The sequence below is a fragment of the Natator depressus genome, chromosome 11 (genome assembly GCF_965152275.1).
Source record: "Natator depressus isolate rNatDep1 chromosome 11, rNatDep2.hap1, whole genome shotgun sequence".
Taxonomy (NCBI): domain Eukaryota; kingdom Metazoa; phylum Chordata; order Testudines; family Cheloniidae; genus Natator; species Natator depressus.
In genome coordinates this window covers 21,126,055-21,151,669 of record NC_134244.1, presented here as the reverse complement: position 1 = coordinate 21,151,669, position 25,615 = coordinate 21,126,055, and the positions used below count along the sequence as shown (strand labels likewise).

General features: G+C 38.8%; 1 protein-coding gene across 1 annotated transcript in view; it reads left to right on the top strand.

Moving 5' to 3' along the window:
* Positions 1-25,615, top strand: part of LRP1B (LDL receptor related protein 1B) — a 1,292,938-nt gene that overhangs the window by 1,115,584 nt on the left and 151,739 nt on the right. Inside the window, exons 63-66 of the mRNA XM_074967293.1 lie at positions 4,749-4,842; positions 13,274-13,390; positions 13,502-13,621; positions 18,673-18,792. Of these exons, the coding sequence (XP_074823394.1) occupies positions 4,749-4,842; positions 13,274-13,390; positions 13,502-13,621; positions 18,673-18,792 (451 nt within the window). The remainder of the gene's footprint in view (positions 1-4,748; positions 4,843-13,273; positions 13,391-13,501; positions 13,622-18,672; positions 18,793-25,615) is intronic.

Here is a 25,615-nt window from a genome sequence, read left to right as displayed (position 1 = left end):
CATCTTTTCAAGGCAGCAGTTAGTATCGTTAATGAACGTGTGGGGTTAAAATCAGAGGTTAAACCCCTTCTCTGCCTTCCCCCTCTTGGAGGGAGTGTTTCCTGGAGTTTTGTCTGCACAGAAGCTCTCACAGTGCTCTGTATCAAGCTCACAGCCCCTCCCACACCTTCTGCATGTCTGGGCATGCGGAGAAGTCTGCCCTTGCTGTGAAGCTCTTATTCAGGGTGCAAAATAATTGGAATTGTGTCTGTCTGGCTTGCACCCAAGTATCTCCCTTTGCAATGAAAGGGATTTCAGATTACGTAACAGTGGAATAGGATCTGTACCATCTGATCATCAACCGTAAACCCTTGTTCTGCTAAGGAAAGGGGCTCAGAATCTGAAAGGTAGGAAGGGTTTTTTTCTCTCTTCATCCCTCCCCTGCTCCACAGGCAGGCTTCACATAAAGCAAAAGGAGCACTTCAGGATCTCTGAGACCAGAAATGAAAAACATGAGGATTCCATTCCCTGTGAAGCTACACCATCATGAGATTACAGAGAGAAAAGTGAGAAATCCCTTCCCATGCTCAGTATGACTCCTGAATTAATGAGGAAAGCACAGAGAGGTACTAGGTTGCTCTTACAGTACGTACATGGGTGCTAGCTGGCCCAGGGTAGCGGACAGGCAACCTTGCAGGATCCCACAGACATCTAGTAAGCTGAGATAGTAAACTGTCTCAACTCTCACTATAAAAGCCAGCATAGCAATGTGTTAGTCATTACCAACACCAAGGGTGTCCAAGACGGGATTATAACCCTGGAGGACAAAATCTGGAACAAAGGCTTACATGAAAAGCTACATAAACTTTCCTCCAAGTCAACAAAAGTATCAGCATGACCAAGACAAAATCAGTGTGTGTGTATGTTTGCTCACAATTCCAATACAAGACTCTTTCTTCTGCTCTGTGTCTGCAGCCATATCAAGCTGAACGCACCAGAACTTGTCTGCTGTGGGAAGCTAAGCAGGGTTGGGATCCTGGTTAGTATTTGACTGGAAGACCACCTGGAAATGTTGGATGCTCCTCCATACCCAGAGTTTTAAGAAAGGTCTGGTAATCACAGGACTTGCTCATGTTGCAAGTTAAGCACATATTCCCATGCACAGGCAACATGCCAATTAGTACCCTGCTCAGAGAAACACATTCATTTATAACTGGGCAACTGCTGAAAGGAATTCATGCTCACCATTTGATCAAACATCAAGAACTTTCTGAACCCAATACAGAGAATGGTTGTCCCCCAGAATCAAAACAGACATAGCTCTGGTCATATTTTGCCAAAGATCCAGAACTTCATTGTATTATTCATTTCCTAGCAGTTGTCATCTATAGCTAATTATCTCCAATTGCTAGGATTGCTGGTGCCAGACATTGCCTTCATTGCCTGAGTGGGCTTCTCAAAATGCAGTGCAGAAGTTCCTTCTGAGGTCATGGAACTATACTCCTGATGCAATGCAAAATTAGGTGTCATTCCCAGATCACATCCAAATGCTCCTTTGTGGACAGCTAAGTACTAGCAAAATGCTGATAGCCAACCCAGAACCAAACCTCAGCAGAAGGTGCAAAAAACTACAAAGGGGGTAATTATGGTGCTCACAGGGAAGTCTCCTCCTACCTCCTGTTATAGATTTATTTAGGCATGAGGCATGAGTTTTTATATCCATTCCAAAATTCAGGGTCATACCAGAGGTTAAAGCTTTTAAACGGCAGTGGAAACAATATACTGGGCAGAGAAGAATCTTCTGCCTTTCAAGAGAGTTCACATAAAAGTACAGAAAAGAGGGAAAGGAATGTCTTCTCCTGGCCCAGAGGGCACTTTGGACTTGACAGATAACCAAGTATTCCACATTGCACGTGCAGAAAACAACATACCTTTTGAATCAGGAACTCCTTCATCTTGAACATCTGTGGTTTACAGCACGGGCATTGGAAGAGAAGTGTAATTCAGCTGGAATTTTCCATTAGCCTTGGATACATTTTTGTAACCAGACAGAACCCAACCAGGAAATCTCATTCATTGATTTGGTCAAGTAATGTTTCCAGTGCAAGCGGAAATCTTTCTGGGGCAAGGATTGCTTCTTTGTACAGTGCTCAGCGCAATGGGGCCCTGACTGCTAAATGCTACTGCAATAACAAATATAATAATCAGAAAGTAATATCAGCTACATTAGAGTTTCTCCAGAATGGCTGATTGGAATCCTACAACTAAGCACCAGCAAAATGTAGGTAACAGCCCTAGTGCCATAGGTACACTGGATTCTCCATCTGAGTATAATCACATATCAAGATTAATCAGAATAATAGATCATATAAAACTGTGGCTGAACTTTCTAGTAGCCCTTATCTCAGACTGATTTTAGAATTAGTTTATCTATGTGAGAACTAAGCTGTTACTGGTGTGAGAAAGAGGTTATTCTCATGGCTCCAGAAATCTTTCTGTTCAAGATAAGGTTACTCTTTTCAAAATTTCCTCAAAAGAACAAGATTTTCTCTCTGGTGTCGCCAACAATCTTGGGGAAATCTCAGGAAGTTTCAGTATCAATATGTCTATACCACCTATTAGAACTGAAACAGTGAACTGAGCTCGGTGAAAATATGCTTGGCAGCATTCTCGGCACATCATCTATCTGTAGAGGGTCAATCTATCATTTCACACCTATTGATCATAAAGTTTCTAACATGCCTAATAAGAGTTTTTCCACCTATCAAGGAACTGATTCTTCCCTTTAGATCTCATCCTGATTCTTTCAATGTTCATGGGCTCTCCCTTCAAACTTATGGTTATCTATTCTCTGTTGCACTTGTCTCTGAAAACTTCTGAATTGGTAGTGATAACCTCAGCAAGCAGGGTAGAAGAGAGATTCAAGCTCTGATGGCTGATCCTGTCTATACAGTTTTTTTTCCCGGACAACATATCCTTAAGAACACACCCAAAGGTCTGACCAAAGGTGGTTAGAGAATTCCATCTAAATGAACACATTGACTCACCTGTATTGTTCCCTAAGTCTCATGCTTCTATTACAGAGGCAGTTCTTCAGGGACCTTCAACCCTGTTCTAAAGTAGATGATGGTGATCTATCCACGTGACCTCTTTCTCCAGTGTTTGTGTCCAAGTTCAGGTAGAGTGAACTGCAATAGTCCAACCTAGGAATGTTGAAAGTATAGATTACAATGGCTAGCTCCTCAAATAAGAGGGAACAGGCAAAGCTGTATTGCCAAGCAAAGAGAAAAGAGGGAATTTTTTGCCAATAGATGATCTGTATGTCAAGTGTGAGATGTAATGGGATGGGGAGATTTTCATCCCAAGGTTTTTTAATGGTTTAAATTTAATTTTCCCAGGCCACTGATGACCAAAAGTTAAAATTGATTGATGGTTTAAGCAAAATGAGTGGGTGACTCTAGATTTGTGGATTTTTTTCTTTTATGAGGAAATAGCCATTATCATCTCTATTTTCCACATTTCCAGGTGGAATTATTGCAATTAACTCTACCTGAGCTTGGCCATAAACACTGGAGAAAGATTGGAGCTGGTGGTATGGCTTGCAGCTGCACACCTTATGCTAGAGGCCAACGTGGGTATACTACATCAACCACTTTAGAATAGAACTTGAAAGTCCTTTTCTACAAGGCCACTTAAGTGTTTGGGACCTGGCTACTTCACAGGACCAACCTTATCTTCAGCGGTTCCCAGCTATCCTCCACAATAATAATTCAGCATTTATACCTCAGTTCTAACTACAGGTCACAAAGCATAATTGACAGCAATATCCCGCCTGTGGAAGACCCTGGCAGAAAAAATTAGACTGAGCTCTGATTTAATGGTATTCAGATTAAGGTGAAAAACAAACCTTTTAAGAAAACTTCCTTAAGGATCAATGCTCTTTGAACAAAACAAACAAACAGAAAACATATACTCAGTCATACTCCTCTCCCCTGATGGAATTTACAAAGTAAAACATGTTCTGTTTCTGGGCTTTTGTACTCCTTACTTTTGTGCAGCACGTAAATAACCAGGGATAAGCATAGATATAGAAAAACTAAAATAGTTACCGGTATTCTTAAACTACCCAGACTTTACCACTTGATGTTATTGGCAAAAAGAATTGGTGGTTTTCAGATTAACTCCTAGAAGCATTCTTCTCTCGGCAATAGTGAAGGAACAGCAGAGCTTCTAATTGAGATTTGGGGCAATATTGGGCCTTATGAAGGAGCTTACTTAACAGATTTTTTGCCTTTTGAGGAATCAGGAGAATTAGGTTGTTGTTCCATTGATTTGATTCAACTTACATAAAAGTGATTGTTTAAAAACAAAACTGTATATTCAGTTGAATTGTTAAGCAACTTCAAAATATCTGCTGTTACTCAGATTCATTCTGAAAGAATGCTGTTAAATATCTGCTTCAAGAGACCCAATAACAGTTCTTTAAGGAATGTAAATTTCTATTTTGGATTAAAATTGAAGGACCAAATCCTGAACTGTTGTAAAATGGGATAGCTTTACTATCATTGGAGCTACAATGATTTACACCAGCTGAAGATCTAGGCCAATACTCCTCAAACAGTATCTTGTACAAAATCAACTGTAGATGCACATTAGGGAAACATTAGGTGTAAGTTTTGAGCTATGAGTCTAATTTCTCATAAATTATTTTGTTTGCATGAAAAATATTCATATTTTAAGACTTTTTTCCCCTCCATTTCTTACTACAGTTCCGTTGCAAAACTGATAAATGTATTCCATTCTGGTGGAAATGTGACACTGTAGATGACTGTGGGGATGGATCAGATGAACCTGAAGAATGTCGTAAGTACATTCTGAATTCTAAATCCAACTTCTTTTTCCATGATGTTCTTGTATAAGATACTGTAATGCAAAAGTTAGAAAGTTAAATAAGATGATCACTGCTAAGTGTCATTTGAAAATCCTTAACGAACTGCAAGAATTTATAATACATATTTTCAAATCTTAAATTGCTCCAAAATCATAGTTTAACTTTTTCTTAGTTTCTTGAAAAACTGTGTTCAAGTTGGATTTTTAAAGCCGAATAGTGACATTTGTTCAACTTTTCTCTAAGTGACTCTTGCTACAATTCTGGATACATTTTGCACAGAGTTTCCTGTTTTAACAAATAATGCAAAAGGATGTTTTGGGGATTAGAACTTACAATTCAGGTACAAATGATTCTGTGAGATTCATTATTTCTAATCATCTTATGTAACTGTGGCACACTGTGCTGGTAGTAGGTGACTTCTGGGAACTCTTCTGGCTCTATCAATCTGTTTCTTCACTTCCGCAGGTGGGTATTGTAGTTGTAAGAATGCTTGATAGAGATCTTGTAGGTATTTGTCTCTGTCTGAGGGGTTGGAGCAAATGCGGTTGTATCGCAGAGCTTGGCTGTAGACGATGGATCGTGTGGTGTGGTCAGGGTGAAAGCTGGAGGCATGTAGGTAGGAATAGCAGTCAGTAGGTTTCCGGTATAGGGTGGTGTTTATGTGACCATTGTTTATTAGCACTGTAGTGTCCAGGAAGTGGATCTCTTGTGTGGACTGGACCAGGCTGAGGTTGATGGTGGGATGGAAATTGTTGAAATCATGGTGGAATTCCTCAAGGGCTTCTTTTCCATGGGTCCAGATAATGAAGATGTCATCAATATAGCGCAAGTAGAGTAGGGGCGTTAGGGGACGAGAGCTGAGGAAGCGTTGTTCTAAATCAGCCATAAAAATGTGAAGAAACAGATTGATAGAGCCAGAAGAGTTCCCAGAAGTCACCTACTACAGGACAGGCCTAACAAAGAAAATAACAGAACGCCACTAGCCGTCACCTTCAGCCCCCAACTAAAACCCCTCCAACGCATTATTAAGGATCTACAACCTATCCTGAAGGATGACCCAACACTCTCACAAATCTTGGGAGACAGGCCAGTCCTTGCCTACAGACAACCCCCCAACCTGAAGCAAATACTCACCAACAACCACATACCACACAACAGAACCACTAACCCAGGAACCTATCCTTGCAACAAAGCCCGTTGCCAACTGTGCCCACATATCTATTCAGGGAACACCATCACAGGGCCTAATAACATCAGCCACACTATCAGAGGCTCGTTCACCTGCACATCCACCAATGTGATATATGCCATCATGTGCCAGCAATGCCCCTCTGCCATGTACATTGGTCAAACTGGACAGTCTCTACGTAAAAGAATAAATGGACAAAAATCAGATGTCAAGAATTATAACATTCCTGAACCAGTCGGAGAACACTTCAATCTCTCTGGTCACGCAATCACAGACATGAAGGTCGCTATCTTACAACAAAAAAACTTCAAATCCAGACTCCAGCAAGAAACTGCTGAATTGGAATTCATTTGCAAATTGGATACTATTAATTTAGGCTTAAATAGAGACTGGGAGTGGCTAAGTCATTATGCAAGGTAGCCTATTTCCCCTTGTTTTTTCCTACCCTCCCCCCCAGACGTTCTGGTTAAACTTGGATTTGTGCTGGAAATGGCCCACCTTGATTGTCATGCACATTGTGGGGAGAGTGGTCAGTTTGGATGAGCTATTGCCAGCAGGAGAGTGAGTTTGTGTGTGTGGGGGGGTGAGAAAACCTGGATTTGTGCTGGAAATGGCCCACCTTGATTATCATGCACATTGTAGGGAGAGTGGTCACTTCGGATGAGCTATTACGAGCAGGAGAGTGAGTTTGTGTGTGTGTGTGTTTTTTGGGAAGGGGGGGGGTGAGAAAACCTGTATTTGTGCTGGAAATGTCCCACCTTGATTTTCATGCACGTTGTAAGGAGAGTGGTCACTTTGGATAGGCTATTACCAGCAGGAGAGTGAGTTTGTGTGTGTGGTTTTTAGAGGGGGGTGAGGGGGTGAGAGAACCTGGATTTGTGCAGGAAATGGCCCACCTTGATTATCATACACATTGTGAAGAGAGTGGTCACTTTGGATGGGCTATTACCAGCAGGAGAGTGAGTTTGTGTGTGGGGGGGCGGAGGGTGAGAAAACCTGGATTTGTGCTGGAAATGGCCCAACTTGATGATCACTTTAGATAAGCTATTACCAGCAGGAGAGTGGGGTGGGAGGAGGTATTGTTTCATGGTGTCTGTGTATATAATATCTTCTGCAGTTTCCACAGTATGCATCCGATGAAGTGAGCTGTAGCTCACGAAAGCTCATGCTCAAATGAATTGGTTAGTCTCTAAGGTGCCACAAGTACTCCTTTTCTTTTTAATTAAAGATTATGTCAAGTGATGAATCCTCCAGAAATACATCCAACCAAAACTGGCAACCCTAATTGTACCTTGAAATTTGTACTCACAACGAAAAATGTTCACCCCGCTGCATTTCTCTTTAATTCTAATTCACGGTCATTTCATTTTAATTTTGTGCACTAAAATTTGTAATCGACATCTTAACAAAGAAATATGTTGAATCAGAGTAACAATAAGCAATTCTTATATGCTTCTAAATCTTTTGTTATGATACCTTTTTCATTGTCACAAATTCAACAATAGAAAAATACTTGATCTTTTCACTTTTGAGAAAAAGAAAAGGAGGACTTGTGGCACCTTAGAGACTAACAAATTTATTTGAGCATAAGCTTTCGTGAACTACAGCTCACTTCATCGGATGCTCACGAAAGCTTATGCTCAAGTAAATTTGTTAGTCTCTAAGGTGCCACAAGTTCTCCTTTTCTTTTTGCGGATACAGACTAACACAGCTTCTACTCTGAAACTTGTCACTTTTTATAAGTTACTTTACTTCATTTCTCTACCTAGAACTCTGCTCCTTACCAACTTGTCTGTTTACCACATGGACACTGTAGTAAATCACATGCAATAGTTTCATCCTCAGTAACATGTAAAACTTTACAATTTAAGCTTTACAATGTTCAAAGTGTGAACAAAACTAGAGGAGTTTCAGTACCCTTAATTCAAGTGCAAAGGTTTCAAAAAATATTTTATTATACCCTGTTCCATTTACACTAATTGTTTATATAATACTAGATTGATTTTTAGTTTACTCTTGTTAAGATTATCATTAAAATATAATCTTAAATATTAATTAATCTTAAATTTCAGAAACTATTTTAAAAAATCATTTCACTGAATACAGTTTGTTCATTAATTAAAGTCCCCAAAAAGGTAAAAGGTATCAAGGGGAAAAAGGAAAATAAAAATAAATTAGTGCATAATATTTTAAACATACAAAAGAATAATGACATAACAAAATAAAAAATACTGTACTCCTCTCTCCACATGAGGTAACTATATATAACATACTAGACAAAAGACACTATTTTATAGTGATATTAGGAAAAAAGAAGAGATTTTGGGGGGGAAATACTAATACTATCCCTGAAATTCTTAAAGCCAAAAAATTCTGTAAATGAACATTAAATGAACATTAAGATATATAAGACTATCCATTTAAACAATCCCATGATATTGTCACCCCAAAAGGAAGACTAATTTCCTCTTATTTGTTTGGTACCTCAAGCTAATAATAATAATAAAAAAATAATATAAAGCCATCAGAGTGAGTGATCATTTTGGGAAAATAATTGAGACTCAGGACCCTAAGTTATACTTGTGGTTCTGCCAGTTACTCTCAGGGAAGCCATTTAAATAGTCTGTAACTATTTCCCCATCTGTGAAATGGGAATCAATAAATATTGTTATATCATGGGTTTAGGAGGTTTTAATCGCTTATGCCAAAGCCCACTGAAGTCAATGGGAGTCTTTCCCTTGTATTCAATGGGTTTCAGATAAAGGCCCGGATGTTTGTAAAGTGTTTTGAAATTCCTTGTTGAAAGGTGCTATAGAAGGGATAAGTATTCGTCACTTGCCCCAACTGCCAATGTGCATCTCCTTGGTCATCAGGCTTCTTCTCTTTGTTCTCCTGATACTCCTCTTTGCAATGTATTTTAAGAGGATAGGCCATAACTCTGTGTGCCACATATGATCAAGACCAAGAGTGAGGCTCCAGAAACTTTTTACCCCTTATCACCTCTCTTTATAGCTTGAAGAATTTTGTGTTGTCTACAGATTTATAAAAAATAGAGAGAAAATGGAAGTAAAGCAAAATAAATGGTTTGCCTAACATACCTCATCTCAATACTTTGCAAAACTCAGTGAGGTAGGCTTCCCTTAACTGTGAGGACATCTACATTTCAAGCTGAAAATGTAATTCCCAGCTCAAGGATGACATACCTATGCTACCTCTGAATGAGCTAGCAGGCTAAAAATTGAAATGTAGTCACCGCGGTAGTAGTGGCAGGAAGGGCTACCCACCCAAGTATGTACCTAGCATCTTGAATGGGTACGTGCTTGAGCGGCTATGCTATATTGTTGCTACGCTATAATTTTTAGTGTGCTCAGTCAGAGCTAACACACTTATGTCTCCTTAAATTGGAAATTACAAGTTCACATTGAGAGGAAAGATGATTGTGGTACCTCAGTAACTCAGGTTACTCAGTGAACAGTCTCTCAAGGACATGACTGTGAGGTTCCTTTCCTCTTTTTTGTGCTTAATATGAAGGCTTCCTGCCTGTTACTCCCAATAGTCTGGTCTCTGTGGCAGCAAACACAGCTATTATATGTGAGATAGAGATGGCCTTGAATTTTCTGAGGACTAATATGCCTTTGAAATCTTCAAAATAAAATAGTTTAGATCATGAACATTTCTATCATTTGGGTGTCCACTTTACAGATAAACAGGAGAAGACAATTCCTGTTTTCCTGGGATGCCATGCTGGTTTGTGTTGAATAGGATTCCCCAGGACATTCTTGGGAGGCATATGTCTGACAGCACAGTAAGTCTCAGTTGTAGACAATCTGAGCAACTGCTGGAGTATTATCACAACTCAGAGTTCTGGATCTTGGTAGTTGGAAGCTGCTAGATTCCAAAAGATTTGTAGACAGGTGATGGAAATGATAGCCCTGAAAGAATCTGTATAAAGAACAGCATAGGCAACAACTGTCAGGACAGCTACCTTTATCAGAAAACAACCAGTTTGAGTTTGGTGTTCTTGAATAGTGTCTACTTGTTGCAGATACGATACATGGCACAAACACTTCATACTCTTTGTGGCACATTTTGGGCTGAATGTTTATTCCTTGTTGGCCAGAAGGTCTGACCTTTGGCTTACCTTTGGGGGGGGGGGGGGAAGCTTGAAGAGAAAATGACACATCAGCAGGGTCTTTACCGTTCCATATTTTATGAAAATTATGATAACTGACTCATTTCTGATTTGAACAAAATCTTAATCTGATTTAGAACTGTTTGATTATACACTTTACAGAGAGAAGTGCAGGTCATTCCATTGTGGAACACAATATCGATGTTTTTGATCAGCTTGGAAATCTCCATGTTGGGAGAACTGGAGTATTGCCTTGTCACGTGTGGAGTGTCTCATCCATATATTAAAAAGTAGATCAATTTTTCTGACTCTCACATTATTGAGGATCAATTTGTGGATGTAAGGATTCAGTCTTAAAGCCTTCCAACACTGACAAAACACTAATATTTAAATTCTTAATGGGACTATTCAGTTTGCACCGATTGCATACCCTCATCTTGTATGGTAACACCCATTGTTTCATGTTCTCTATGTATATAAATCTCCCCACTGTATTTTCCACGGAATGCATCTGATGAAGTGAGCTGTAGCTCACGAAAGCTTACGCTCAAATAAATTTGTTAGTCTCTAAGTTGCCACAAGTACTCCTTTTCATTTTATTTCTATATCAGAATTTAAGAATGGGCACATTTTACCTACTTTAGCTGGGATAGTAACATTGGTTTTTCTTGAACAAGTCTTATCTCATTTCTGTTCTGGGCTAAGAGTTGAGAAAGCACTTGCAGATAAGGAAATTATTCTGCGATAAATTCACAGTAGGATTTGTTACAAATCTTTCTTGGGTTTGTTACAAATCTTTCTTGACCAATCTCTAGTTGGTCATATTTTCCTTCACCAGATTATATATTTATGTACCATTTCTTGGGCTTTGGTCAAACCCAGAACTCAAGGAATCTGAGATTTATATAATAATCCCTTCAATAGTAATAACTCCAGATTCTCTCATTGTCTAGAGAGGACAGGCATTAATCCTTTTAGCAAGATGTTTTGTCACAGCCATTTGGCAACTTGTCAGCACAGATGGTTTATCTACTGCATACACATTTATAGCTTCAGACAGATCTTGGTCTCCCAGGTGAATCCCTGTTATAATTTAACCAGCTCTCTGAGGATTCCTCCAGCATCGGGGAATCCCCAGGCAGCTGATAGCTTGTATAACCTATTCTGTTTAGGAACCAGAGTTAGGGATACATGTTTAGTACACTTCAGTACTTTTTAACTTTTACTGAAAAAGAAAACAACTGACAGAGGCACTATGGACTGTTGTAACCTCCTCAATAGGAAGTTCCTGTCTCTTTCCACATCAAAATCAAACTTTCCCTTTCAAAGGTTTGCACAGGGACTTCCACATCTGCATCTCTGCTGTTTCTTATCTCAACCTGGCACCCTTACAAAGTTGTCTTTCACCAATTTACTTTCTTCTTCAATCTTGTTTCCATATCAACTTCCCTTCTGCCTTCTGGAATCCCTTCCAAAATCATTGCTCTTGGTCTTCACCCTTTCTTTATTCAAATCCCCATTGAAAGCTGACTTCTTCCCTAAGACACATAAATGCTAATCACATCAGCCACAATATCAGAGGCTCGTTCACCTGCACATCTACCAATGCGATATATGCCACCATGTGCCAGCAATGCCCCTCTGCCATGTACATTGGTCAAACTGGACAGTCTCTACGTAAAAGAATAAATGGACACAAATCAGACGTCAAGAATTATAACATTCAAAAACCAGTTGGAGAACACTTCAATCTCTCTGGGCACTCGATTACAGACCTAAAAGTGGCAATACTTCAACAAACAAACTTCAAAAAACAGACTCCAATGAGAGACTGCTGAATTGGAATTAATTTGCAAACTGGATACAATTAACTTAGGCTTGAATAGAGACTGGGAGTGGATGGGTCATTTACACAAAGTAAAACTATTTCCCCATGTTTATTTCCCCCTCCACCTCCCGCACTGTTCCTCAGATGTTCTTGTCAACTGCTGGAAATGGCCCACCTTGATTATCACTACAAAAGGTTCCCCCCACCCCATCCCCTAGCTCTCCTGCTGGTAATAGCTCACCTTAAGTGGTCACTCTGGTTAGAGTGTGTATGGTAACACCCATTGTTTCATGTTCTCTATGTATATAAATCTCCCCACTGTATTTTCCACTGAATGCATCCGATGAACTAAGCAGTAGTTCACTAAAGCTTATGCTCAAATAAATTTGTTAGTCTCTAAGGTGCCACAAGTACTCCTTTTCTTTTTACAAATAGAAACGATAATCATCCACTTAAGGTAGCATCATCCTCCTGGTGTCCCAGTGGGTCCTTGTGTTTTCTGTTCAGATTAAAAAAATCCACAGAACTGGGACTGTGTATTCCTTTCTGTTTTGTACATCGCTTAGCACACTGATGCTTACAAATAAATAGTAATAGACATGGTTGCAAGATTAGATAATTACTTTACTTTTGCATGCTGTATCATTACTGAGAAATAACTGTGCAGTCATCATGTAAATGAGACCCTCCTCAGCCTTAGTGCTACGATCTTATAATTGAAAAATGTGTGTTCAGTTATGGTTTAGTAACTACAGAATGCTCTGGTTGAGTCTGTATATCCTAATTTAATAACTTATAAATATATTCAATTAGTCCATTGAAGAGTAATAATATAATTGGCACATTACCATCCTGGGATAGAGCTGGTAATTTTTCTGTACTTAATGAGATTTTTTTAACCTCTGTTATAGGTTAAAGATATATATTTTTAATATAAAGAAATAGATATAAAAACATCCAAATGATTTCATGACAACATTTTCTCATTGTGGGCCAATCCAAATGCCATTGAAATCAATGGGGGTCTTTGCACTAACTTCAATGGGGCTTGAATCATTCCATATATTTGATAAGTTTATTCAGAAAGGAAAAATCCATGAAACTTCTGTCTGACATGTACACGTTCACATTGGGGTTCATACATAGTTTAAAGTAATTCAATATACATTTTGAATAGCAGAAAAGCGTTGTTTATAAGTTTTATAAACTCTGTATGCAACTGTGCAAGATTTGGTTTTTGTTTTGTTTTTTCAGCTGAATTTAAATGTCAACCAGGACGTTTTCAGTGTGGAACTGGACTTTGTGCTCTGCCAGCTTTTATCTGTGATGGAGAAAATGATTGTGGGGACAATTCTGATGAACTCAACTGTGGTAGGTGATTACGTGTAGCACCGAATTCAAAAACTGACTAAGATCTTTAGCTAAGATGATTTAAATTCTCATGAGAAACTCATCTGGAATTTTTTTTAACCTATCTTCCAGACACACATGTCTGCCTGTCAGGTCAGTTCAAGTGTACAAAGAATCAGAAATGTATTCCAATAAATCTAAGGTGCAATGGACAGGATGACTGTGGTGATGAAGAAGATGAAAGAGACTGTCGTAAGTTATCTTTAGAGAGTTTTGTATTGCGCACTGATGGATAGTTTTAAACATAGAGTTTAAAAGATATATGTAAAATCACTGTATGCCCAATGAAAATCAGTTAATCTTTTGGACTATTTGACATACAGTACTTGAGATATTCTGTGTACAGAAATCAAATACTTCTGTCATTGACTTCATTTTTTTGTAACTATGACACTGAGAAAAAAGAGAGAATTCATTTTTAGAAAATTATATGGGTCTCTTATTTGGGTTAAACTGTATATATTACTCTGTATATATTATACCACTCCCACCACCATCTCTTGTCTCCTCCTTGGTCTTTTAGCATTCCTCATGTGACTTTCTGCCAGGGCCTGAAGGCAGCACAATTTACTGGGAGAGGATACCTTTGTTCCTGCTCCTTAACTGAGAGAGGGTATAGGTTCTCGAACTCTTTATCCTACAGCACTTCTCCTTGGAGGTTATGGACTTCTCTTTTACGGGAGGTCTCTGCAAATTTACCCATATGACATTAATTTTAATAAAAAAATCAAAACAGAGAAAATGGAATTAAAAGAATTCATTTAAGCTAAAATACCTACATTGACATTTCTCATAAGATAAACTAGATAAGGTATTTTCAGCTTAGTTACAGAGCGGGAAACATTGAAGAGTTTACATCTAGTAAATATAATCTCTGATGTTTCCGGTCTGCCTATCAGCACCATACTGCCATCTAGAGAGACAGATGACTCCGTCACTCACTCAGCCTGTTATTCAAGCCCCCACTGATCCAGGGCAGCTACCCCATTTGTAAATTGGTTTTCTCCAGCTTCACATACACAATGGCTTGGAGACTCCATGCATTCTTTAGAAAAGGGCCATTGAGGATACAAAGACCCTTGAATATTGATGATTAATAGCCACCTTTTGGAAGCCTAAGGTAGCTGAGTTACTGCTTTTCAGGAACCACATTGCCTGTTTTATGTTGTTTCAGTCAGGCCTCTTGTTAAATGAAGTCCACAAGTCATGATTTTGGGTAGTGGTCCGGATTCTGTGTCGCAATTACTTTTACAATACTGGTATGACTTACTACACTAGACAGTGTGGCCTAGTGACCAGAACACTGGACTAGGACTCAGGACACCTGGCTTCTATTTCTGTCTCTGCCAGTGGTTGGTGGGGAATCTTGGGCAAGTTACTTCAGTTCACTGTGCCTCAGTTTACCGACATGTAAAATGGGGATAATACGGCCTTAGTAATGAAATGCTTTGAGATCCACTGATGAAAAGTTCTATATAAGAGCAAGGTATTATTATTATAAGTACTCTTACTACATAGGCATGACTGCATGATTTTCCACCTCAAACACTATAACATCGTGCTAATGTGTCAAAACCTGAAACTGAAAATGACTAGAAACTAAATATAAACAAACCCGAAAATTTTCTTTGCCCAAGCTGAGCTACGTGCAAAAAGTCAACAATAGTATAAATAATGAAAAGCAAATTAGATGATAAATCTTTGTTTAGTTTTAATAATTTAGGATTTATTTGTAACATTGCCAAGAACGTTTGTTTGTTTTCTGAAATATGGGATCAGATTCTTTGCTGTGCTGAATTTATGTCTGGCAGATTGCGGGGGGGGGGAGAAACAAGTGGGAGGGGAGCAACAGGGAGCTGTTTACAGCTCCATAATTATCATCCCAGGTCCAGTGCAGATTAGCACAACCTAGAATGTGCTTAGATTGTGCCATATCTAACTGACTACAAGAGACTAAGCAGTTTGCAAAGCAATCCAGATATAACTCCTCCCACCCCTTTCTGTTCATGACATGCCCACTGTGCTGTGGGCCAAAGGGCAGGTGGCTTAGAACCTGGCTATGAGAACTCTACAGCTGATGGGAAATCCAGTTAAAGCTACATGTTTTGACTAACATTTGTTAGCATACCCACACTGAAGGTCATTTTCTGTTCTACTGATTTGCCATAGGCCATAATATTGCCAAATAAGTCGATGTTCATGGCCAGTCTTTTTTTTTTAACTTTCTAAGGAGATTTATGAAGGAAGTCTCCTGAGCTAGTGAGATATATATACATTAGGAAGGATGTGAGGGAAGAAAATTACTTTTTGATTGGTGAATAACTAGGGATAGGATCCCTACAGGAAAGGGGCATTAATTTTTTCATACTCCTGGCTGTGCAGAAAATAATCACATGCCATCTCTCATGTGAGGAACTTTTCTAGCACTTTTTGTAAGGATTTAAAAGGAAAACCCATGAGTGCACTAAGAACCAGGTTTAGTTGCCAAGTTGGAAATCCTGGAAACTAAAGACACCCATACAAAGCAGCTTTCAGGAACCAGGGAAAATTGGCAGCAATTCTTTACAGCAAAATCTTCTGTTACCTGGGCCATTATGTTGACATTGTGAAGTAGTTTTCAGACTGGTTCTTCAATTCACTACTTTTCTTCAAAACAGTGAAGACAGAGCAGAAGGATTTTGGTGGCACTGGACACTGTTGTATACAGGGAGTCCTCGGACTTACGACACAATTCCTTAGAATTGCGTTGTAAGTCGAAATGTTGAAAGCCAAAACAGCTTTTCCCATAGGAATCAATGGTATGAAGGGGAGCTTGGTTCCTGAACTAAGTCTTGATACACTATTTTCACCACAATGACCCAGATTTTTGTGCTGTATGAACTATAGATGACTAATGTTGCAACATCAATGTATTTATTGGTTTCAGAGTAGTAGCCGTGTTAGTCTGTATTCGCAAAAAGAAAAGGAGTACTTGTGGCACCTTAGAGACTAACCAATTTATTTGAGCATAAGCTTTCATGAGCTACAGCTCGCTTCATCGGATGCATAAAAGTGGAAAATGCAGTGAGGATGTTTTTATACACACAGACCGTGAAAAAATGGGTGTTTATCATTTCAAAAGGTTTTCTCCCCCCACCCCACTCTCCTGCTGGCAATAGCTTATCTAAAGTGATCACTCTCCTTACAATGTGTATGATAATCAAGGTGGGCCATTGTAAGGAGAGTGATCACTTTGGATAAGCTATTGCCAGCAGGAGAGTGGGGTGGGGGGAGAGAAAACCTTTTGAAATGATAAACACCCATTTTTTCATGGTCTGTGTGTATAAAAACATCTTCTGTATTTTCCACAGTATGCATCCGATGAAGTGAGCTGTAGCTCACGAAAGCTTATGCTCAAATAAATTGGTTAGTCTCTAAGGTGCCACAAGTACTCCTTTTCTTTTAATGTATTTATTGTATTTTGTAAAGAGCATTCAGATAAACATATAAACTCACATATGCCGCTCAGAATGCCAGCAACACAGGCTCAGAAAGCCAGGGAGAATGGCACACATGCTGAGCCTCAGCCAATCACTGTTCAAGCTTTCTGATTGGCTGAGCCTGGGGCTGGGAGCCAATCAAAAACAAGCAGCAACTCTACCCAACAACAAACTACCCTGCTGCCTCGAAGCCAATCAGAAGGGACCCCTTCCAGCTCCATACCAGTACTGTATAACGCAACCAGGAAATGATTTCAAGTGACCTTTATGCAAATCAAGCATCCTAAGGGCGAAACAAGCATCGTAGGGGCTAAATGAGCAGTCCATTGAAAAGTGTAGTAAGTGGCATTGGGCGTCGTAAGTCCGAGGACTCCCTGTACATTTAGATTTAATAAAGGGGCCCAAAGAGTCAAAGGTATTAACATGACCCAGAATCTGTCCAACATTAAACAGTTTTAAACATTGTTTGGGATTTGCAATGCAAACCTCAGCCTGCTTAGTACCATGGGAAACACATACTGAAAAATATTACATTTTATTAAAAAGGGAAAAGCCATTAAAGCATTTGAAATGTAAAGTATTTAATAAGGCTTGCATTTTATCAGCATCCCTTGTTCCTTTTCCCTTTAGTTGCAGAGAGTCTTTAGAAGGAAAAAAACCCTTCCTAAGACAGTCTCTTAGTTGGTATTAAGATGGTAATTACTGTCCTTTGGAGGAAAAGAGAAGTTAGTTTGGTTGGGTTGCAACTGCTGTTGCTGTTGTTTAAAGTCCGATCCCATTTTCTAGAAGGCAAAACACGACAAATAATACACAAAAGGGGAAAGAACAGCAAAGATAGAAAATGCAGCTGTCACTGGTTTTAACTTGTAACCTTGCTGCTGCAAAACTCAGCCACAGAACACAGTCTTATCACCACTCCAAGACCTGGCAAAATTGTACCATGATATTGCATATAGCTGTCTCTTTCTGGTCACAGGCTTTGTGTTGCAAAACATGCAGACTTGGCCAGCTTAGCCAGATTCTTATTAGACAGAAGGAAAAAGGAAAGGGATAGGAAAGAGAAGAAATAAGGTAGGGGATTGAAAAGAATGAAAAGGGAGAGGAAGGGAACATGACAAAGTCTCATATCCCATGTAGTGGCTGGGATATAGCTGGAACCAGTGAAGGTGGAGATGTCATCTGGGCCGGTTCTTTGGCCCGGTCCAGTCAGGACATGTCTTGGGAACAAGATGACAAAAGCCCAATGATGTTACAATGGATCTCTTGGTTCCAGGATATGGTGAGGATGGCAACCAGGATGGTGAAGCTTGCTCCTTCCCCTTTGTTTCAGTCATCAGATGTCCATCTTTCACTTCCTCTTTGCCAATTTTCCTCTCAAAGTCTCTTTACCCACAGTGCATTGCTCACACTGTTGATGGTAATGCCCAGAAGAGAATGATGGGCCTTTTAACCAGAATATTGTTAGCATTTGGTCTATCGAATTTAACTAATGTTGAAAATGTTCTTGTTTGTAATCAATGGAACACTACCATAAATATTGTGCCTCTCTAAATTCATTTGGACAATGTTATTAATAATCAAATGGATTAAATAATAATAGAATGCATTAAAACAGATTGCTATTTTCCTGGAGATATCACTGAAAAACACTATAGAACTCATGGAGAGCCTGTTTTTAACATTTGGGGTTATTTATTTTAACAAAAAATGTTTTGAGCCTTGGCAAAAATATTTAGCTTTAAAAATAACTCCCTTTCTTTAAAGCGGAAAACAGCTGTTCTCCAGACCATTTCCAGTGTAAAACTACAAAACACTGTATTTCTAAACTGTGGGTATGTGATGAGGACCCGGACTGTGCTGATGGATCAGATGAAGCAAACTGTGGTGAGTCTGACAACAGTCAAACAAAGGAGTGCAGTCAGAAGCTTTTTGTTTAAACGTAGTGTCATTGCTTTATTAAAATCTCATATTTCTAACACCAGTATCTTTATAACTTCCTTGCTCAAGAAGACTGTTCCCAATTTTTTAAATTTATTTTTATTCTCTTACCATAAATTGTAATGGGGAAGTTGCAATGATATTAAATATGTCCTGTGTCATTATTTCAAAGTAATCATCTGATAGAATAGCTTTATTTTACCTGTGAAATCTGTCTTGAAGCATCTGCTTTATGGACAGCAGTTATAAAACAAATGACTCCCCTGAAACACTAGTGGCTTCTCTTTTTAATTCTTATCGCAGAATTACCCAGTGCCTATGAATTTCTTCCACATATTTTTTGCCTATTGTATTAAACTAAATGCTGGTAAATAAAAAAAACTAATAACTGCGGTAAACATCTGAGTAGTTTAACTAGGTTACATTGTATAAAATAAACAGATTTTTGTATCAGCAATCACAGGAGTACTGATGGAACAGTCCAGCGTAAGACAGGCCTCACAAAGACTTAGCTGAGTATACATCCAGTGTTAAGCAACCCAAAAGCAGAATTTTGTAGTGACTTTTATGAATCCAATAGTAAATAGAAAAAAGCTTATTTATTTTCTTTGGGACTATTTCTTTTGTTGTTGTTTATTGCTCCCCTTTGCACAAAAAGTAAAATCTTTAGCATTTTTTGTTATGTGTTTGCTATTTGTACCTGAAAGGTGACTTGAAAGACTTTTTAACTGCAAAGGCCCGAGTTCATGTTTTTCCAGTAATAGTTAAAAATATATTTTAAAATAGTAATATAGTACAGGGTCCTAAAGTCACTACCTACTTTCCATAGTAGTTATGTCATCACACATTGCAGGACAAACAGCAAACTTGGATTTTGATAAGTAAGTGAAAGAGGAATTCTCACTTTTGGTAAGTAAGTGAAAGAGGAAAGGATTTTTTTCATGTATTTTGTTTTAAATGCATTTATCTATAAACTTGAAATCTGTCATAAAATTTAATGATTTGGATTTCAAACATCTTTATTTTTAAAGGTTTTCAATTCACCTGCAATAACAGTAACATTTTATGACTTCATTAACTAACTAATCCTCCCAGGTCACTTATAAGGAATGTAGATATAGTGTACTGAGGGTCCCAATTTTACAGATGGAGAAATCGAGAGAAACAGAAGCTAAGTAATTTAAACAAGGCTGGATGGCTTATTCTCATGGCTGCAAGTAGAATTCAGATATTCCTGGTTTCCAATCCTCACTCAGTTCACGAGATTATGGGCCCTCAACCTGGAGATCATGAACAGCTTTCAGGGGGTTGTAACTACCCTCTCTGTCCTTATGGATAGTTATAGGGTGTATAGCTTGAAACCCATTTCTATTGCAACATGAGATCACAGGATGCAAAATGTTAAGGGTCCCCTGCACTAGACTCATATTGTCTCTTTAAGACGTGTCTTTGCATACTGACATAAAATACTTCATTCTTCTTTGAGTGCCTTCCACGTATTTACACTACGGGGATGCTCCAACTGGGCATAGCTTAAATGGAAGAATTTGAACTAGCTGTGGGAGTGCTCACACTGAGGAGAGGGCTAGGAGGGGCCCATGAGCACTTCAGCAGGCACTGCTAGTTAAAGTTCCACCATTCATAGGATTCCATTCTTAGGAGCCATAATAGAATCAACACTGGGCAAAGCAATCTATGACAGATTCTTAAAGATAAGATCACCTATACATCTAAAAAACTGTTGTTTTCATTCTATGGTTATGGGGCTTACAGCCTAAATGAGTATGACTTCCTTGGATCTTTTATGAATGAGGCATTTGCAACACTGAGTACTGGAAAATTTCAGGCCCAGCATAGACAATATGGAAGGGCTCTGGGCATTCAAGAAAGGGAATTCCTATCTGTAATTTGGTGGTCCCACAAGAACAGCCATACTGCATCAGACCAAAGGTCCCTCTAGCCCAGTATCCTGTCTTCCAACCGTGGCCAATGCTAGGTGCCCCAGAGGGAATGAATAGAACAGGTAATCATCAAGTGATCCATCCCCTGTCGCCCATTCCCAGCTTCCCATTCCAGCAGTGTAAAGAAAGAAGTCTTTCAATCCTCCCATGCCTTCACTGATATCCACAGCAAATCTCCAGTTTCAGATGTATATGTGTGTGTGGGTGGGGGCATCTAAATAACAGCAGAAATAAAAGTTACACCTCTGTATTCTCAAGTTAAGAGCCATTCATTGGGCTCTCCGGTTCTTTCTACCATAAGTCTGCCACAGAGTGATATAAGTAGCTACAGACAAGACAACCTTCATGTATTATCCTAACAAATGTAGTGGAAGGTGTGAACTCTGAAGTAATATATTAATCCTTTATTTTTTATCTCTATATAATCTTCATGTATTCAGAATGGAAAATAGTATAAATAAGTGCTGCAAAAATAGCACATTACTACTAATCAAAGATACTGAAGCTAGGTAGTTTGTTGATTGTGATTTTGTATATATGGTTCTGTGTGAATGTGTTAAATAAAAGAAATATGCAGTGTTGTTGTAGCCGTGTTGGTCATAGGATATCAGAGACACAAGCTGTGTGAGATAATATTTTTTATTGGACCCACCTCTGTTGGTGAGAGAGACAAGCTTTCAGGCTTACTCAGAGCTCTTCTTCAGGTCTGGGAAAGGAACAAGAAAATATCAGCATAAGCTCAAAGGCTTGTCTCTCTCACCAACAGATGCTGGTCCAATAAAAGATATTACCTTACCCACCTTGTTTCTCAAATAATAGAAGTAATATACCGAACTGTATATAAACCTAGACATTATCTTATAATCATAATTAGTTTATTTGAAATAGTACAAAGCATACCCATACTATTATGTATGTTATGTAGGTTATGAAAATTGCTAAAATAATTTTGAATCAACTATTTTATTATGAAAGTACAATATAATAATTAACAGTAGCGACATGGAAAATGAGATTTCACTAAAGCAGTATAAATCTGGTGGCATTAATGATTTTGAACCATATGGCATCCTCTCAGAAAAGTAGACAGAATAATTTGTCACGTTTGTTAATTTGCAAAATTTTCTTGTTTTTCCCACCTGTAGAGAGAGGTTTGGGAGGGCCGTCCGTGGAGGGAAAATCCATAGGAAGGGGATCCTGTTGTGCATTATGCTTTTTCCATCCCAATGACCTATACTGTCTCTAACGATACTATCCACTGGGTCTCAAACCCCTAGTGTGAGACAGATCAAACTCTCTGGTTCTTGACTGTGGAGTAAGGAAGACTATTCAGCATCTTCAAACCATGTCTTTGAGGCAGAACAATAACTGTAATACATGAACTTGCACTACCTTAGAGTCAGTTACTAGTTGCAGGGATATCAGATTCACTTTCAGATGTCATCCCAAGAATTGAGGCACCTCATAGAGACTCCTTTAAATCCAGTATGAGGTTGTCCTGGAGTTCCTCAACCAGTAAATCCTCAAAACAACAGCCTGTGTCAGCCAAGATGGCTGAGCAGTGAGGCTCAGCATAGATGCTAGATACACTGGCAGAAATCTAGCTTCTGCCCTGGCAAGTTCAGTTAGGTAGCTTCACCACCAAAGTTATCTATGTCATAACTTACAAAATCCCACCACTAGAAGACTTCTCTGTCTCCAAAGCACTTCAACACTCAGTGTTTGAAGTTGGTAGTTCTGAGTTCCAACTTGTTGGATGAGGTGGAGCATCCACAGAAAATATCAAGGCACAAAGCACAGGGAGAGAACAGCAACAATATTACACACTGGTTTTAAAGCCCCCAACCTCATCAGACTTTGAAATGAAGCCTCTAGAATCTCTACCTCTTATTTGCCAATAAATGTACAAAGTACAAGAATGGAGTATCAATTTTCACATTGTGTGGTCATAATTAGATTTACATAAAATATTAGCCATGGAACAGAGGTCATTAGCACTTTGCATCATTCTTATTTGTGACCATTCGGGCATTTCAGGATTTTTAAAAATGTGATTCTTGACCACTGGAGGAAGGCTGATCTGAATAGATATTTTTTAAAGAGCCAGTTAAATTCTTGGCACTAGCATCAAGAGCTCTCCCAGCTGTGGATGCTCTGGAAACCACTGGCTTGAAAAGATTAGACAAGAGTGATGATCTAGTATGGTGGTAGACAAGTTTATGATCCTTGTGATAATATGAAGAGTAGCAATGTTTATATTGAAAGCAAATATTAGCCTGGAATCGTAGAGATTCTTTCATTCCTTTTTGACATCAGAGCTGGAATTTACTGCTTGTTGACAATGTGAAATTGTTCATCTACTATGTTTCAATCTTTGGATCATTGCTGCAAACTCTGTAGTTTTTAGTATCTACTCAGTGATGGAAAAGTTTACTGATTGTTTCTGCAGTAGCCATGAAAATATTTTCAGAAATGCAATGGACATTCAGAGTTGAAAACATCAAGGCAATTTTTTTTTAGGTTGGGACTATATGTGATACTTAGTTGCGTATTTCTGGTGAAACATGATTAAGTTGTCCAAAAATAAGGTGTTTTTAAAAGAAGTGATCTGATTATCTGGTATAATTTTTAGTTGCCATTAATGAAATGAACAAATATATGCAAATTTTCTTTTTTGCAAATTGACATCATTCTTGTTTCTTTGAATAAATCAAATAATACATAATCAAATGTAGAACGACTCTGGAATTACTGCCAAAGGACTGGCTTCTGAGATTGATACAAAATCATCATTTTTCCCTGAATATGTCAAGTTTCATAAACATGAGAAGTCCCTTTGCAATTATGAAGAAAGAAGAGGTTACTGATCCTGAAACTTAATTCGGAATACAATTTATTAACATTCTTACAGACAAAACATTAATTTTAGAAGAAAAATATTTTCAGTAGGATCTACTTAAAGTAAAGGTATTTTCAATAATAATGAGTTAATGCAGTGATACTCAGACTGAGGCTTGTGAGCTGCAAGTAGCTCTTTAATACATCTCCTGCAGCTCTTTGCAGCACATGATATTAAAACACTGTGATTTAATTATGAACCATACTGCTTTTACTATGTTATTAATCAGTTGCAGTTGATAAATACTTGGTCAGTAAAATATATTGTAAATGAAAGAGGTTTTACAATTTATTTAGAAGAGTAAAATGTTGAAACCATTAAAATGGCAAAGGGCAAGAAATTATTTTTGCTAGTAGGTAGTGGATTTTTAAAGGAATTTAGGTTGACAACTATTTTTAGCTTTCCTGGCACCATTGTCTTAAGGAACTTCCCTACTTGTTCTTTGTTTTTGCATTCCACTAGCAAGTTTCCACCAGATATTTTCCTAGCTCTTACTCTATATCCAGCACTTTTTTCCTGAGCCACTTTGCATTCCACAGGGGTTTGACCTCCACTATCCTTGTGTTCTTAGCTGTGGAGTGCAAAGTGGTTCAGAAAAAGGTGCTGGAGATATAGAAAGAGTTAGGAAAATACCTGGTGGAAACTAGCTAGTGGAACCCCTATTCAGAATACAAGGAAAATGGGGTCCAGTTATAAAAGCTATCCTGCAGTTCTTTAAAAATACTGGGAGAGGTGACAGACTTTAAGTCATAACCCATTTATGAAGTCCAGTGAATGGCGATCATAGATTCAGGAAGTGAGTCTGCTGCACCACAAAATCCAGGAGGAGGAAGAAGAAGAATAGGTGAGGACTGAAGAGAGAAGAGCTGCAGTAGGTAGCTTTTACCCTGGAATTGGACTTGAAAAGAGAGGACAGCTGGGGTGAATGGATTCTAGAAAGCGGCTAGAGAGTCTGGGAACTGCCAAGAAGAAGCTCCTCAGCAGCATACTGCAAGGAAGCCATACGAGGAGGCAGACTTCCCAAGAGAGAGGACTGGAAGACATAGTCCTGGGAAAGGCACCTGTGGATAGAAGTAGCAAGGGCTTGTAAGGAGAGGTCTTAGCTATTTAAACACAACGACGCTGGGCTGGAACCCAGAGAAAAGCACAGGCTGAGTTCCCCTATCTCCCACAGAAAGGGGGATAGGAAAGCATCCCTGAGGAAGAGGAGGGCAAGGACTATAGAGCACAGGTCAGGGCTGAGACTGACAATCCGATACAGGGCCAAAGGACTTTTTATCGGTGGGACTCTTTATTGCCTCAGAAAGGGTGAAATTATGAACAACCTGACTGGAGTTGTGAGAAGCTGACTGTTACAGAGCCAAGCAGCTGTCTGGTGTGGAAACTGAGGCAGAATTGCTGCAACATCATACCCAACCATGTGTGGACACATTGTCTGGTGAGTTAGCTCCGTTATAGAGCCTAAATACCTTTAAAAATCTGGACCTAAGTATCAATAGTGATTTAGGCCTCAATTCAGCCAAGCACTTATGCAAATGCTGAATATTACACACATTCTTAAGTGCTTGGCTGAATTGGGATCCTAGTTACTCAACTTTTATTAGTATCAGTAATGTTAGTATTGTAGTATTAACTATATATGTTACCATAGTACCCAGAAGTCCCAGCTGCGATTGAAGCCCCATTCTGTTGAGCATCCTACAAACACAGATAGAGATGATCCCTGCCACAGAGAGTTTACAGTCTAAAACAATGGCTCTCAGCCTTTTCAGACTACTGTACCCCTTTCAGGAGTCTGATTTATCTTGTGCACCCCAAGTTTCGTCTCACTTAAAAACTACTTGCTTACAAAATCAGACATAAAAACACAAAAGTGTCACAGCACGCTGTTACTGAAGATTGCTTACTT